Genomic DNA, 17,198 nt, shown 5'->3' with positions numbered 1-17,198 from the left:
TTGACCCTTTACAAAACAATTAGATATTCATTATAAGACATCAGTTAGGCCAGGTTCACATCTAACTTCACATTCACTTATCCTTTGGTCTGCTGGACCGCTGCAGCACCATACAAGATCTGTCAACCTTCTTTCTCCATTCTTCTCTGTCATTTGTCTTTGATAGAATTTCATTCTGATGTTCTTTCTGAAAATATTAACCTGCCATTTTACCTGCCTGGGTGGACCACTTTGGGGGCTGATTAAGAGTTTGTGTTTCCACACAAACTGTCTTTGTAACCTTGTTTTTATATATAAATGATTAAAAAAAAATTTAAATGTATTTTATAATTGCTTTTATTAGATACTTTTTAGTCTTAGCAGATTTGGGGAATTCTGAAGTATAAGAGAAAAAGTTTCATAGAACATGCATTTTTATTTTATTTTTTAAAACTTATAAATCCTACAAATTCATAATTTTTCAAAGATCACCATAATGGAGAGTGTGACCTAGCAGTCTAAAGCATTGATTGAAAGCACCAGTCTCTAAGTGTGGGAAAAATCCTTCTGCTGTCTAAGTATTTGTCTGCACACTTTTAAAAATTAAACTTGATTGGACAAACAAAATGAAGTAACGCTATTATCTAAGTTTATATAGAAAAGACCATATATACTTCAGTCAGCGAGTCGAAGTCAAATTTTTATTTTGTTTTCCAATTTTAATTCATAAACATTCTTTTCATAAACTAGTATATAGACAGAAATTTTAAACAATATGGAAAATGTAAGTAGTCAATGTTTTTAATCTCAAAAAGATCTTCAATGGTAAGAGTTTATCATTAACTCAAGTTATGCATTCATTTCATTATTTGCATGGGGAAGAAAAATTATATTTAATTTTTTTTTCAGACTATCACAGTAGCTGTTGTATCTATTTTTATTATGCTACAGAACAAAAGTGAACTAGGAGTTTCAATAGCACATTTAGTTTTTAACATGACAGCAGACAGACAGACAGAAAGACTACACAAAATTAATACAGGAGGTCCTCGGGTAATGTTAGTCCAGAGTTACAATGTTTTATGGTTACAACACATCTTAAATATATATATATATAATATACTATATAAAGTTTTGTTTTGATTTAAGTTGTTTTGAGTGACAGATGATACACACCAAAGCCAGGGCCCAAGAGATTTATAAAGCAGGGCTTGGCAGGTGTTTCCCTGATTGAGGAAGTGTCAATGTTTGAGGCTTAGGATCCCAACATGGGCAGGTACACTAAGGTTGCCAGAGGGGTCATGGATTGCCTGCAGTGTTATAAGATCTTGGAGTTCTAGGCTTCAGCAGTATTGCATGAAGATAGAGAGACCTGCAAGAGATCTAGTACCCTCTACTTCATCTGCCTCTCCAGATTCACCTGCCCCAGTATCTCCAGCACCTTTTTCTCCCAATAAGCCTGTTCTTTTTTTGTTTTTTTTATTACTGTTTCATTTCATTACTAAACATATTTAATATTTCCATAATGTGTTTTCAGAGATTTATGCAGGATAGGTGTTAGGATAGGATAATTGCTTACAGTATTTACATACAGTATGTATGTTCCAACTTACACCAAATATAAGTTTACTCCTCATGTAGGAATCAATCAATGTTGTAACCCGAGGACCCCCTGTAGTGACTTTCCCTCTTTCAGAGGATGCTAAAAATAATTTAATAAATTTGTTACAGGCTGATTGTAATAACATCACATATCAATTGTAATTTGACAACAATATTACAATCAAATAAAAAATAAATCAATTTCTAGTTAAATAAAACAAAAATGGCAACATCTAATTACAGGTCTATAAAAAAGTAACAAAGATTGCAAAATGAACAAGTAAAATCAAACAAACCTGCCCATATCACAACCTGACAAATTTACTACAACAGATTCCAAGTTTTCCACTACAGTTAAATGAAGCAAAAAAAAAAAAGGTTTAAAAGCAGATATCTACACCAGTGGTCCCCAAACTGTGTTCCATGTAACCCTAGTGTTTCACAAGGCCTGAATAGGTGTTCCATGAACTACTGGAATACTATCTTATCTTATATGATACAGAGGTTACTTCAAACAAGAAGATGATTGCGTAATTACGTAGTTAATTACATAATTCTGTAATTAATTAGTAGGCCACCACATGAATAAATCACTCTAAAATATAAGTAAAGTGTTCCCGCAAATACTCTGCATGTGTAAAATGTTCTGTTAGAGAAAAAGTTTGGGAATCACTGATCTACAGTCAGACATACATCAAAGTCAAGATCAAACCAGTGGCTGCCATTTTTATTTGACCATACATTCACATTCAAACCATCTTACAACTTGGCATATTACTCTTATAAATAAACAAAAACATCCAAATATATTTATCTGAAATACAAGAAACAATTCAAAGGTTTTTTTTGATCACTTGAAGGAAATAAAAACATTACCACAAGATAGAACAAAAGACATAATGCATATTTTAAATAAACTAAGTAAATAAATAAACTGTTGAAAATGAAAAGTGTATTGCCAGATAAACTTCTGACACCAGAATGTACTATAAAATGAAATGAACCAATATCCTGCAATAGCTTTGAAACATTCATAAATATTCACTGGGTTGATGTATGAGTCTCAGTTTATCACAGAAACAAAACTAGTCATTAAAACAATGGAGGAAATGTGTTGAAGTGTTCAAGAGAGTTGAATATTTTAGGAAATCCCCAAACTTAATTTCAAAACTCTAAGAGCAGAAAGGTGAAAAATGTAACAATACAAAAAAAATAATTTTACAGCAAACCCAGCTAGTTCAAATACAATAAGTTCTTCATGCTTGCTAGTTTCTGTTGTCTAAATCAAGAAACGCTTAAACCAAATGTTGACTTAAATAAAAAAAAGACAAAAGTTGGCAGCTAAAAAAGACAAAAGTTGGCAGCTAAAAAAAGACAAAAGTTGGCAGCTAGACTTTCTTAAAATCTCTTTTCCCTCCTGATTTGGATAACAATTTAATGTCTGTAATGACCATGTCGTGGGTAACTGCCTTACACATATCATACACTGTAAGAGCTGATACACTGGCAGCTGTCAAAGCTTCCATCTCAACTCCTGTCCTACCAACAGTCCTGGCCATTGTGGTGATAACAACTGTGTGGGCTTCTTCCTCCAGAATGCAGGTGACATCGACCTTGGTCAGACTGATGTTGTGACACAGAGGAATGAGTTGAGAGGTCAACTTGGCAGACATAATCCCAGCCAGTTGAGCGATGGTCAATACATCTCCCTTTTTCATTTTGTTGTCTGCCACAAGGCGGGTAACAATTGGCCCAAGATATATGACAGCCTGGGCACGCGCTTCTCGTATGGTGACCTCTTTACTTCCCACATCGACCATGACAGCCTTGCCACTTGAGTCAGTGTGAGTGAGATGAGCTGAAATAGTGCTTGCGGCAACATCTCCGCCAATTTTACAGACATCCTCAGCATTTTTAACATGCTGTATTAATTCTGGGTGACTTTGAACTTTAAACTCTTCATTCGTTTCTCCCTGAGCTAATTGGCCCCACTGCATAATTTCCTGGTACCTTTTAGCATAATCTTCGAAATTTAAACCTGGGTTTGACTCATCCCTATGTAGCTGATCAACTTGTGCTTTGCCATCAGCAATGTTTTCAGTATCAGGTGTCGATGGATTTCTCTTTGAGTGTTTCCTTCTGAGAATAATATGAGACATAGAACCACAAGATCTTGTTGGATTTGTCAATGTGACAACAGGAACATACAATTGAGCAAAGTTTCTGCCATGTAAACAGGGCCTAGAAGATTGTCTTATAGTGCTATACAAATAACAAGAGATGAAAGAAGGTTTGGATTGATTCAACATGAAAAGATGAGAATGAGACGGGAAGGACTTTTGGCCAATGTTGTTTGTCTTTCTGTTCTTGTAAGCATAACCTGAATCTGGCGATGTAAAATGAAATCAGTTACATGGCAATGAATAATTACTCATATTTTTTTTTAACTTAGTAATCATATATTATTATATTTAAATGTTGAATTACTTGAAATGTTGAATTACTTGAAATTATGTTTTAAAAAATAAAAAGAATGACTTTACACCAAAGCTTTTGACTAAAATATATAGTGCATGCTTTCATGCTCAGTGCACTATGGTCCAATCTCTTTTGGGAACCATTGGGGGAAGGGGGGATCTGAGAGAAGGTTTCCATGCATTGCTCATCAAACACAACTCTGCTCGAGTCAGGACTTGAACTAGAGCCCCCCTTGTAAGTTAGCCAAGCAGTTTTGGTCTCCCAGCCACAGATCCCAAACTATGTTTGTTAACAGTGCTATGTAAATTAAATTATTAGTATTACCTAAAATAAGAAAATCTATACATTTTTTAAAAGAACTTTTAACTCACTAATTTTAACTTTATCATTTCAAGGTTAATTTTATCTTTCTTTCTTTTTCTTTAGCTAAGATTAAAATAAACTTAGTTTCAGATCATTATTCATGTTTTTGGTCTCAGCTAATTTGTGTCAGATGTCTAAATATATTCGAAGATTCTTGAGATGTAATTTACATAAAGCTGTAATGAAACATGGAGATAAACTTACAGACAAGGAAGTCAGTCACCCACCAATGAGTATCATAGGTCTGTTATCCATTTTAGATAAATTTGTCATTCCTGTAACAAGACAACGGACAGTGAAGTGCTCTCTACACAAAAGTCAAAGAGTCTCAAGCTACTATTGTATTGTAATGTTTTATTTTTCCTTGTCTATAAGTAAATTTTCTTAAACAATAAAATCAATTTATACCTGCGTGTTGGCGCTTCTTTCTTTTGACAGCAGCACCAATGATCTCTAAAAGTTCTGCATCTGGGGTTCCTGATCTAATGGCATCACGCAGAGACACTTCTGACTGGCCGTGTAGACACACCTTCATTTTTTTTAAGACAATAAATGCATAATAAAAATAATAATATATCTAGCAACAAATTCATATAGATATGCCCCCTGACCTAGATTACGTTTCAGCAATAAGGCATAAGCCAGAAAAGTTCCTCTAGTTTAGGGGAAAGAATCCTAATCTGTTGTTAAATTGAACTGCACTTAAGACCCTTTACAGAGAAAATAGAAAACATGATAAACGGGAAAAAAGAGTCGGGGGAGGGGGGGGGGGGGGAGAATCACTTTGAGTGGTCGGGTTTTGGGGACTTAGCATAAAGACAAAAGGCTAGACAAGTCAATTGTCTTCACCACCAGCAGTGCTAGTTCCATGGCATTGTGTTGGGAGGGGAGACTACTAATAGTTGAGGTGGCAAAGGCTAAAGTGAAGTGACAGTGACAAGAAAGCCTGATAAATGCAAAGAAAGAACAATGGATTCTTTTTAAAATATCTAGTTACAAATTAAAGTTGGCATTATAAAAAGGTAATTCACCTTTAAGTTGCCATCGGCTGTCAGTCGCAATCTATTACATGAGTTGCAGAAGTGGTTGCTCATTGATGTTATGAAACCAATCTGGCCAACAAACCCAGGAACTTTAAATGCCTGCATAGAATCATATATTTTTTACATAACTTAAATAAACTCACTCTGTCTGTCTGTCTGGTAAAAAGTGTGTTACACGTTATTTCTCCAACACCCATTCTCAGACCAAGTTGAAACCAAATAGTCAATTCATTAGTTGTAATTAATTATTTTGTTTGATACCAACAAGAGATACTTTTTTTTCAGTATTCACAGATATGGCTAAATTTCTTGGGTTTAGTCCCCTTAAATAATTGTTAACGCTATTTCTCCCTCATGCATTTTCTGACGAAGTTGATACATTAACAATTATTTATAGTACCAAACAAAACACAAACAAATAAATAAAAAAAACAATTAGTCAATTAATTATGGGTAATTAATTATTTTGTATATTGAATAAAGGAAATAGCTTGTTCAATATTGATGTTCTTCCCCTTTAGATAAACTTTGTTGTTTTTTTTAAAAAAGGATTATTATATTTTGCTTGTTTTTAAGAATGATTGCTATGTCTGGATGTGTAATTGAGTAGGATGTACAGACATATTTCAAAACTATATAATGAGGGAGACAATTCATGTAACACAAAAAGTTCATTTTTTGTAAGTTAAGCAACTGGAGATCACAATCAAAATACAATTTTCATTTTATAGATAACATTTCTTGTGAGGAGTTGTTAATGCAGCCCACTAAGTGGCGGATAGAGGAATGCTCTCCAGATGTGGAGAGATCTGAAAAAAATAAGGAAGTTTATATGAAAGTAAAGACACCCCCACCACTACAACAGCACATAGGGTTAACAACCCAATCATTTAACAATTAAAAGATAAAAAATAATTTTTAAAGACAATAAAGCTTATATGAAGCATAGTTGTATCAACTATTCATGTAAATAAATTTGTTACAGATCTCGACTAGCAATAATACAATTGTTCGATGGAAAATATTTTGGCTAATTGTTTTTGTTTAGTGCAATTTCATGCTCTTAGCTTGCTCAATGCGCTTTTGTCCCATACTTGTGTGGACCAGTTACGAGGAGGAGGGGGGATCTGTGAGGTTTTTGTGCAATTTAAAAAAATAAAAAGCTGCTCAACTTGAATTCGAACTTAAGGACTCAAGCCTCCTTGATGGAAGGCAGACATTTTTTTATTGATTCAAGTGTTGTTACAGACAATAAATAATTGTGCAAAGTTTGAACTTGATCCAAGATGGGGAATGGAAGAAATAACATTTACAAAATTTGTTACAGACAGAAAGAGTTGATAAAACATCAAAAAGCTGGACAGATCACAATGTAAAATGACCTATGTCTGAAAAAAAGGCAGATCTCTGACAGCTTGGAGTTGATCATAAGGATGTAAAACCAAGGCATGTAGCCCACTGTGACAGATGAATATTTAATATCTATTCAATAATAGAAGATTGGGGAGGGGGCATTGTAATTACTTTTTGTTACATAAAGATCTTCAGTTTGTATGATGGTTTAGGTTGGGATTTTTAATTCAGGATTATGGTTCAGAATCTTTAAGAGATACCAGCAAATAGCAAAGGTGTTTGGTCATTGTGCTGGCCACATGAAACTCTCATTCCCCACTTGTTACATAAATAGTTAAACTTTACAGCTAAGCCCACTGGGTCTTAAATGTATACATAGAGAGAACCAACAGCATACAAATAACAAAACAAACAAAACTGTTTAAAACTTTAGCCAAAAGTCAATGACATTCATCATTATCACAAACTTGCAGACTGTTACATACACAGGCTTACTGTCATTACCAATGCTAATTGACACAGATATGCAGATGTGCTCTAACCTTATCATGTATCAATCTATATTTTAAACCATGAGAGTACCCTGGCCTCATTAGCCACCTGTCCTATGTAATACATGGTGTAATACTTTCACTGGGTCGCCACCAGCAGACAAGCTTATTCTTAATCAATCAAAAGTAGTCTAACAGTTTGGTTTCAGTTCTAAATTAAACTACACATATGATGATAATATTTTACTAAATGTCCTCATGATAAGTAATACTTAACAAATAACATCTAATGTTTAAAAAAAGTTAATAATGCAATTATGTTAGAAGTGAAACATAGATGACACACTGAGATGACAATATAATTGACCTCAGAAAATACATTTAATCATAGATATTAGACAAAATCATAGATATTAGACAGAATCATAGATCTCAGAAAATATATTTAATTGCAGATCTCAGTAAAGATAAACTTAGAACTCTGAAAAAACATAGTCAATTATAGATTTCAGAAATTGTATTCAATTAATAAATTATAGAAAAGATAAGCAGTTATAGATCTCAAAAAAAGACATTCAATCAAAGATCTCATTAAAAACAATCTTAGAAATCGTGGAGCTCATAAAAGACAATCACAAGAGTTCAGAAAAAGTCCACAGTCAATGCTTTAAACTAGTAGCAAAGATTACACATTTGCAAGAAGGACCTAATAGATGATTAACTATAAACTATATACATGAAGTTTATTATGGACCTTGACATTATTTACCTTATGGACCCCCCTAAATCACTTATTTTATGAACTTCTATTATCTCTGACTTATAGACATCCATATCTAATATATATATATATATATTTAATACAACCTAGTGGATCATAAAGTAAAAATGAATGAAATCAATAGTATTTACCTTGGAAGTGTCATTAGGCTTGTCAGAGAGTCGACTCAGTGTGGGCCACCTAGCATTAATCCTGTGAAGCATCTCTTGATAAGCAAAAAATTTGTTGGTGTTCCACTTGTTGCCACCAAAGGGCATGTACTCAATGAACCTTACATCAACAGCCTGCACAAGAATTCATACAACTAGCTTAAACTTGATCTTAACAATGCTAAATAGTTTGTTATAGCCATTTTTTTTCACTACTTTGAAATGAAAGTAATTTTAGTGGTAAATTAGACATTCTTGTTTTTTTATTTTGACCAGAAGTTTGTTTCCTGAGAGAATCTCTAATGGAATGGTCCATATTATAGATCTAATGTGCTTCTATTCCTTTCATTCATAAATTCTAGTATTTCTGCTTAAAAGATAAAATACATTTTTTTTTGCCTTGTCCAGTGGAGAATGCATAAGAGAGAAACCAATTCCATAATTAAAAAATAACCCTTTCCCCACAATTTTGTAACCCTTTAGTCGTAGCCCACAAAAGAAAATACCTTTGCTTTGTTTAGTAAAAAGTAAAGTAAGTTCACCTTTCATACCTTGAGATCTATAGGGAAGATGATGTAAAGGTCATCTGTATTTATAGCCAATAGTTAACGAGAGTGTCATGTGGCCAGCACAACAACCAACCGCCTTTACTTTTCCCCAACTAATGTAATGTACCCATTAAAGCTGGGTGGACTCAGAGGCGCCCAAAGATCCCGAAATTAAAAATCTGTCTTCACCAGGATTCGAACCTGGGACCCCGATTCAGAAGCCAAGCACTTTACCACTCAGCCACCGCGCCTTGTTTTGTTTGCCCTAATAAAAAAAAACTCTAAAATTTAGCCCCACATGCTCACACTTCTTGGTATATCTGGTATACACATCAAATAAATAAACTAATTACTTTTAAGAAAACCAGAATAGAGATTTTTTAGCAATTTATTTGTAATAATCATTCTCTTTTCCCCTTTAAAAATCTCTTTAATTTTTTTTTCTGCCTTTAGTCTTTGGTTCTATTTTTGTGCCTTATCAGTAGCAAGACTTTCTTTTAAAAATGTATCAATGTTTGATCATTTGAAACAGAAATGAATTCTCTTTATCAGTTATCCTAGCCACACAATACAGTGAATCCACATTCTGTATAATAGAATATTCAAGTTCTTAAGCAGACAGAAACGTGTAGGCATAAACCAAAAACAAATAACTACGTGTCAAGAAAGGTCCTTACTCTGTTTTCAGTGAAGGCAACAAAATCACAAATTTCATCATCATTTAGACCTCTCATCACAACACAGTTGATCTGTAACACAGTTCAAAAAATACAACAGATGAATATTGACATGGGTAAGTTAGAGGGAAAAAAAGTTTCCACTTTTAACTTTAATATATTATCAATGTTATGGTCAATTTGGCTCAACACAAAACAACATAGTCCATGTAACTAGTTAAGTACTTAACTACCCACATAAAAGTTTCAAAGTTAACTAGCACAATGATTATATCCCATTTTCATGATACAAGGTTTTCAAACAAGAAAAACATTTAAATAAAAAAAAAAAAAAAGCTAATACGAGGTGTAATTATATTGATTAGTTTGGATCAGCCATGTAATTAAATTAGTAATACATCTAGGCCAACAACAATAAATCTGCAATTAGAAATATTTTTACCCATTGTTTTTGTTAAGCGTTATGTCATGCTTTTAGCTTTCTCAATACGCTATGATCCTATCACTTGTCTGGACCAGTTCAGAAAATGGTGGTGGTGGTGGTGGGGGTTTTGAGGAGGAGAAAGGAATATTTGTGTGAATTTTACCATAAGCACTTTTTGAAAGCATTTATTTTAAAAAAAAGGACCCCGGGGGGTTGGGGGGGTGGGACCTGAATTTGAACTTTAAAGTCTTCATTTGTTTCTCCCTGAGCTAATTGGCTCAACTGCATAATTTCCTGATACCTTTTATCCATTGAAACACATTTCCACAAGATAATTACCACAGGCACGAATCAAGATAAATAAATTATATTTTTTTTTGTTTATGGAAACGAGAATCTTAGTTGGTAACATTTAAAATTCTCTGGAATTATTGTACATTTAACATTGTCATTACCTTGGAGAGAATCGATTCAGTTACCTTTAATGGATTATAACCCAGTTCCAGAGCCTTCTCAATGCTCTTCATCACTTTCTCAAAACCTCGTCGCCTTGTGATAAACTCAAACTTGGCAGAGACCAGCGTATCAAGACTCAAATTAATTTGATCAAGACCAGCCGCTTTCAGGTCAGGAAGTTTTCTTGCAAGAGTTATTGCATTGGTGGTAATGCCAATATGTTGCAGACCTATACTTCTGCATTCATTAAGACCCTCTGTAAAGCATAATATGAAACAGTTAATATTCATTACACATAAGAATCATCATGAGTTAATCATAGATGTTTTTAGTTGCCCCATTATGTGTGTGTGCCTATGACTTAATTAAACTTCACTATGATTGTTGTTTAACCTCTTCTTTAATAACTTGAATGTTCCCCCCAACTTGAAGTGTTAGGGAAGTTTACATTTTAAAAAATGATCTGCTCTTGTAATTTCACAGGTTGAAACAAAAAAAATAAATGCTTGAACATATAAGGGAATAAATAAGATGAATAGAGATCACCAGAGGTGCAAAACTTTTTACAAATTTAGAATCAGATTTCAAGACTGATATTTCATAACTCAAAGTAAGATGTGATTAGAGAGTTTCAGATAGTAACTACACATGTGCTGTTGTAATACCATGAGATATTCAGAGACTACATGTGTGTTGTTGTAATACCATGAGATATTCAGACTACATGTGTGTTGTTGTAATGCCATGAGATATTCAGAGACTACATGTGTGTTGTTGTAATACCATAAGATATTCAGACTACATGTGTGTTGTTGTAATGCCATGAGATATTCAGAGACTACATGTGTGCTGTTGTAATACCATGAGATATTCAGAGACTACATGTGTGTTGTTGTAATACCATGAGATATTCAGAGACTACATGTGTGTTGTTGTAATACCATGAGATATTCAGAGACTACATGTGTGCTGTTGTAATACCATGAGATATTCAGACTACATGTGTGTTGTTGTAATACCATGAGATATTCAGAGACTACATGTGTGTTGTTGTAATACCATGAGATATTCAGAGACTACATGTGTGCTGTTGTAATACCATGAGATATTCAGACTACATGTGTGTTGTTGTAATACCATGAGATATTCAGAGACTACATATGTGTGCTGTTGTAATACCATGAGATATTCAGACTACATGTGTGTTGTTGTAATACCATGAGATATTCAGAGACTACATGTCTGCTGTTGTAATACCATGAGATATTCAGAGACTACATGTGTGCTGTTGTAATGAGATGAGATATTCAGAGACTACATGTGTGCTGTTGTAATACCATGAGATATTCAGACTACATGTGTGCTGTTGTAATACCATGAGATATTCAGACTACATGTGTGCTGTTGTAATACCATGAGATATTCAGAGACTACATGTGTGTTGTTGTAATACCATGAGATATTCAGAGACTACATGTGTGTTGTTGTAATACCATGAGATATTCAGAGACTACATGTTTGTTGTTGTAATACCATAAGATATTCAGAGACTATATGGGATGTATGGAGAGACCTTGTAATTAAATAGTTTTGACATGTTAAATAAACAACTGGACACATCCCAAGAATAAATTATATGTACACTTGACAAAAAAGGTTTATACAATTATTTTTTTTCCTCCAATGTCTAGAATATTAATAAAAGTAATCAATTAATACAGCTATTTCCTTTGCAATGATTTAGAAACCTAAGAAAAAATGTCACTAGCTTTACATGACACAAGCAAACAAAACTAACCAATAATCTGTTGAATATCTGGACGAATCAAAGGCTCTCCACCTGTCAAGCGAATCTTCGTAATTCCCTGAGAGACAAAAATTTTGGCTAATTTTAAAATTTCACCGGTAGTGAGAATGTGTTCTTTGGGTGACAACTGTATTCCTTCCTCTGGCATACAGTATTGACCTATAAAAAAAAGGTGCATTCATTGAAAGGACAATAGCAAACATTTCCAATGTTGTTTTTTCAACAAAACAAAAGAAGTGGAATAATAAGCAATCATTTTAAGTTGCATTTGAATAAGCTATCTGCTGGATCAGATTATATGGGTATCCCTCACAAAACTCTAATTTCAAAGGTTTAAAACGATAGCATTTAAATGTATTTTTCCTTCCCACAGTCTGCAAAAGAGCTCACAGCAATAAAGCTGGCTAGAAGAGGAAGAAGAAATGTATTGAATGCTAAATTCAAATCTGGAAAATCAGAATGCTAGATAATTGGACCAGCCATTTATTTGAACCAATTCGTTAAGTACCGAAACAAATCCTTTTATGTAAGTAAATCCAGTTTATCTGAACTGCTGGTTATTTCGACCAATATGATCCCATTCAGATATGGTCTGATTAACTGTATTCGACTGTACTAAAACCAAAAATTAATTAAACATAATAAAATTTAAATTTTAAACAATTATTAGTAATTAATTATTTTGTTAGATATAAAAAAGGGAAATAGCTTCTATATTATTGAGGTACTCATTATATAGTTGTAAGTGTGGAGTTCTTTCCCTTAGATACATTTTTTTTAAAAAGATTTTTATTCTTCAAGTTGTTTTAAGATGATGTTTTAAAACAGACTAACAAATTACCTATAGATTCAGTATTTCACTACAAGTAAAACTATATGGTATACATGCAACTTACATCTAAGATTACATCTTTCTGTTAAAGAAATCCGTAAGTATGTGTGTTGCCTCCCAAAAGTATCAGTGAGAAACTCACTAAATGGACGGTCAAATGTAGCAACTTTGGCCTTGATTTTTTGCTGGTGTAACATAAAAAATTGGATGAATTGTGATAAAATTTGTGTTTATTACAATGACACCAAGAAGATGAATAAATATAGATCTATATATATAGGCCTATATACAGTGCTTTTTTGTGGTGGTACACACCAGTACTGCGCACCGGTACCTTTTTCAATGTGGGGAAAAAATTATTACTTTTCTTGTATTTTAAAGTTTATTATTAATTTATTATTAGTTAAAAGTTAGGCAATTCATCACTGATTTTACAATAAAAAGAACACTGTATATATTATAATAATAGGCCTATATATATAATAATATATATATATATATAAATATATACACTGACAGCAACACATACAATTATACATCTAGAACTAGAATAATAATAATCAAGGCTATTACTATTATATTCAGAGACTTAGATAATTGAATTAATTAATGTACCTTGAAGTGTGTGGACTCATCCTGTTCAATGGCAGGTAAAGTACTGGCTAAAGTTGAACACAAATATCGACTTCTGCAGCACGATTGATGAGGTACAAACCATTTCTTGCATTTCAGTTTTAACAAACGATTGTTGCATGTCAAACTCAAAGTCGATTTGTGGCTTAAATTAATTATAGCGTTCGGTATAATATTTATCATGATGTTAATCTGTTAACCTAGACATCTAATGAGTCTAATGATCTTAGATTCTAGATCTAGACTTCAGTGAGAGTCTAGTCCTAGTAGTAGATAGTCTGACTCTATTATTTATATTATATACTCAGATACTGTATATTTAAAACTAAAGTTGAACATTAGAAATGTTTATAATCTAGATCTATGTAGTTCTAGATTCTAGATACTCTCACTAAGTTGACTAACTCTCAGATTCTATATCTAGATCTATAATCACTGTGAGTGTTTGTTTACACTGTTGTTGTCCAGCCTTAGAAGTCAGAAGTGTATCGGTATGATGAACATGATTTCGAAGCCATTATTAGTATATTACTTTTTAATATAAAAAAAGAGAATATTAGACAAGATTTTATATCTATTGTGCACGTTTTTTTTTAAACAATTATTATATACTATGAATAGATTTTGTCTAGAATCAAGATCACAGATCTAGTGAAATCTAGTGTTAGTTCTATATGTGCACGCCTACCAATCATATAACGGAGTCTACAAAGTCAACGAATAGCGCGAAGACGCTGCATAACCCATAACCTACTTTCTTAGATTGTGGACCAAAGATCGAACTTCGGGTTGTGTTCCGAAGTAAAATGTCGAGTCACGGTATAATTTTATACTTGGTACACACCAGCTCAATGCCACTACTTTTAGCTATTTAAATCTAGATGTAGAGATCTAGATCTATACTACTATACTATAATAAATATATAGTTATAGAGTCTAGTAGCTATAATAGACCTAACCATTAAATGATATCATCTTCTTTCATTTTACTGTAGGTAACCAGGTGCGACGATATTTACAAAAACATTTGCTTCGCGTAGATCTACGTTGAACCTGAGATGAACTCCTCCTTGATCTTGAATCTAATCTATTTTCATTTAATGCCATCTGGATCTAGAGTCTAGTCATATAACCGGAGTGCCATTCAGTTCACTTTGAGATTGAAGAAGGTTGAAAAATATAATCCCGCGGTCCCCTTGGGATATTTGGGGGTGGGGATGGGATTTAAAATGTAGGCTAATTAGATTTGGAATCTGTGTGTATATATCTAGACCACTAGTCTAGTAAACTTAAGTAAACTATTAGTCTTGATCTAGATTAGGTCCGCATATGTATGCCTATTTAACTACACATGGAAAATATAGGTAGCATATAACATAATTTTATACCGAGTGTATATCAATAATAATTTAAGGCTTGCCTTCGATTTTAACGTGGACATGTTGAACCAACTTTGACTTACATATTTTGCCGATAAAGCCACGCTGTCTACCGGGGCGTCATTTCGCCATCCTCGATCGGTGGTAAAATTTTCCGCTATGTATCAAAATGTGTTCCGAGGCATATGTAAAAGTTCCTCGGCTGTCTCATTTTGGTACCCATTTACTGCTATAAAATAGGTGTCGCCCACCATGGCATTGTGAGTATAATATAAGCTGGTTTCCGAGGTTACCTGTAACACAACCTTATCTAAGCACACCAAAACAGATAGATAGGCTATATATTTATAGTCAACCCCCATTCCTTGTGCGGGATGCCCTACCTAGGGTTACCAGCTACGTCCTGCTGGCATTGTCGTAAAAGGTGAAAATGTCCAGCTTTCCCTTTGTAACCGAGTATTATCCATCATGCTGATTCAGTCCTTCGTATTCTTCTGGTTTAAGCATAGAAACTCACCAATGAACATTAGAAAGATTACAGTTGATAAACTTCCTTCGGCAGCACGTGCGCGTTTAGTTATTTGAAAGAAACATGTTCTTTAGATCAAAACGCTCGTCAAGATTGAATTGTTTTTTGTTTTTTTTTTAATTGCCATCATTGTGGCTGCCAGACAGGGCCGGTTGTAACTATTGCGGGGCCCCTTACGAAATTAACGGATTGCGCGGGGCCCAGTCTGGACGGGGATAAGCATAATGTCAAAATTAAGATTTTTTATTACAAAATACATACATTCGTCTTTGCAATAAATTTTTATTAAAGGAAAGCTGACAATGCCGTTCTTTTTATGGCGCATGGAATTGGCACCCCAAACTGACAATTTTGTCCGTTTTCAGGAGATTTTAATGATTTCAGGAAATTTCCAGGACCTTTTAGTATATTTTGCAATTTTGGATATTTCCATGAGGTCCTGGAAAATCAGGATGCCGCGGAAACCTTGTTATTATTATTTATTAATGGAGCCCAGCCACTGGTAGAAATGCGTAACCTCTCTTGACTACGCTCTTGGAATTAGACGACTGTAGTTTGCTTTAGAATAATATTGAAGAGAGAGGTTTTCAACCTCAAAACTCTCTGTAGGGGGATTTTAATCTCAAAACCATCAGGAGGGGTTTTAAACTTTAAAAAAGCCCTCTGGAGAAGGGGGGTTTAAACTCATCCCCCCTTTTTGGCCTAGCTATGTTCATAGAATTTTGAGTGTGTAATTTGCTTTTTTTTTTATATATAAGGGATATTTTTTAGTTTCAAGCCCCGCTCAAGGGGGGTTTAAACTCAAAACCCCTTTGGTTACGCTCATAGCTTTTTTGAGTGTGTAGTTTGCTTTTTTTTATATTGAAGAGGAGTTTTTTTAGCTTCAAACCCCGCTGAAGGGGGCTTTACACTGAAAATCTCTTTGGCCACGCTCATAGATTTTTGAGTGTGTATAATTTGCTCTTTTATATTAAAGAGGTGTTTTTTTTTTAGTTTCAAACCCCGCTGAATAGGGGTTCGAACTCAAAACCCCCGTTGGCTACGATCATAGCATTTTGTGTGTAATGTGCTTTTTTATATTGAAAAGATATTTTTTATCTTTAAACCCCGATGAAGGGGGGTTTAACCTCAAAACGCCTTTGGCTACGCTCATAAAATTTTGAGTGTATAATTTGCTTTTTCTATATTGAAGAGGTGGTTTTTAGCTCGAACCCCCGGTGGAAGGGGGGGGGGGGCGGGGGTTAAACACAAAACCTCTCTTTGCTACGCTCATAGAATCTGGTGACTGATGTATAGATAGTCTTATATTGAAGAGGGAGTTTATCGTAAGTTTCGGAGGGGGTTTTAAAATCAAAAGCTTCCTTAGCTATGCTCTTGGATTTTTTTTTTTTTTTTGGTTTTGTTATATAGAAGAGGGAATTTGACTGCAAACCCCCTAAAATAGTAGGTGGTTTTAAACTAATAACCTTTGGCTACGCTGGTGCAAGTTATGGTTTTGTATTAAAATCTCACCTAAAATAAACAGAATCAAAGCAAAAAATCAGTCAATAAATTCATTTCGGGGGGCCCCGGCTACGCCCATGTATAGTAAAGCCTATGATTTGCTGGCATGTTTTGTTCTATAAATTGTAGGCCCAAGCCTAGTTTTAAAGTTGATTTAGTTTTTGTCTTCCT

General features: G+C 33.9%; 1 protein-coding gene across 1 annotated transcript; it reads right to left on the bottom strand.

Moving 5' to 3' along the window:
* Window positions 1-663: 663 nt before the first annotated feature.
* On the bottom strand, window positions 664-14,420 carry LOC106075985 (molybdenum cofactor biosynthesis protein 1-like). The gene is made up of 9 exons (XM_013236877.2): window positions 13,599-14,420; window positions 13,048-13,168; window positions 12,143-12,310; window positions 10,368-10,600; window positions 9,465-9,536; window positions 8,222-8,374; window positions 5,454-5,564; window positions 4,831-4,951; window positions 664-3,967 (listed from the first exon to the last, which is right to left on the bottom strand). The coding sequence occupies exons 1-9, from the start codon at window positions 13,797-13,799 to the stop codon at window positions 2,970-2,972; spliced, it is 2,178 nt and encodes a 725-aa protein (XP_013092331.2). The 5' UTR covers window positions 13,800-14,420; the 3' UTR covers window positions 664-2,969.
* Between the last annotated feature and the right edge of the window lie 2,778 nt (window positions 14,421-17,198).

The sequence above is a fragment of the Biomphalaria glabrata genome, chromosome 3, assembly GCF_947242115.1.
Source record: "Biomphalaria glabrata chromosome 3, xgBioGlab47.1, whole genome shotgun sequence".
Taxonomy (NCBI): domain Eukaryota; kingdom Metazoa; phylum Mollusca; class Gastropoda; family Planorbidae; genus Biomphalaria; species Biomphalaria glabrata.
Note: the sequence above shows the minus strand (reverse complement) of the source record. Positions and strands in the feature narration are given on the sequence as shown.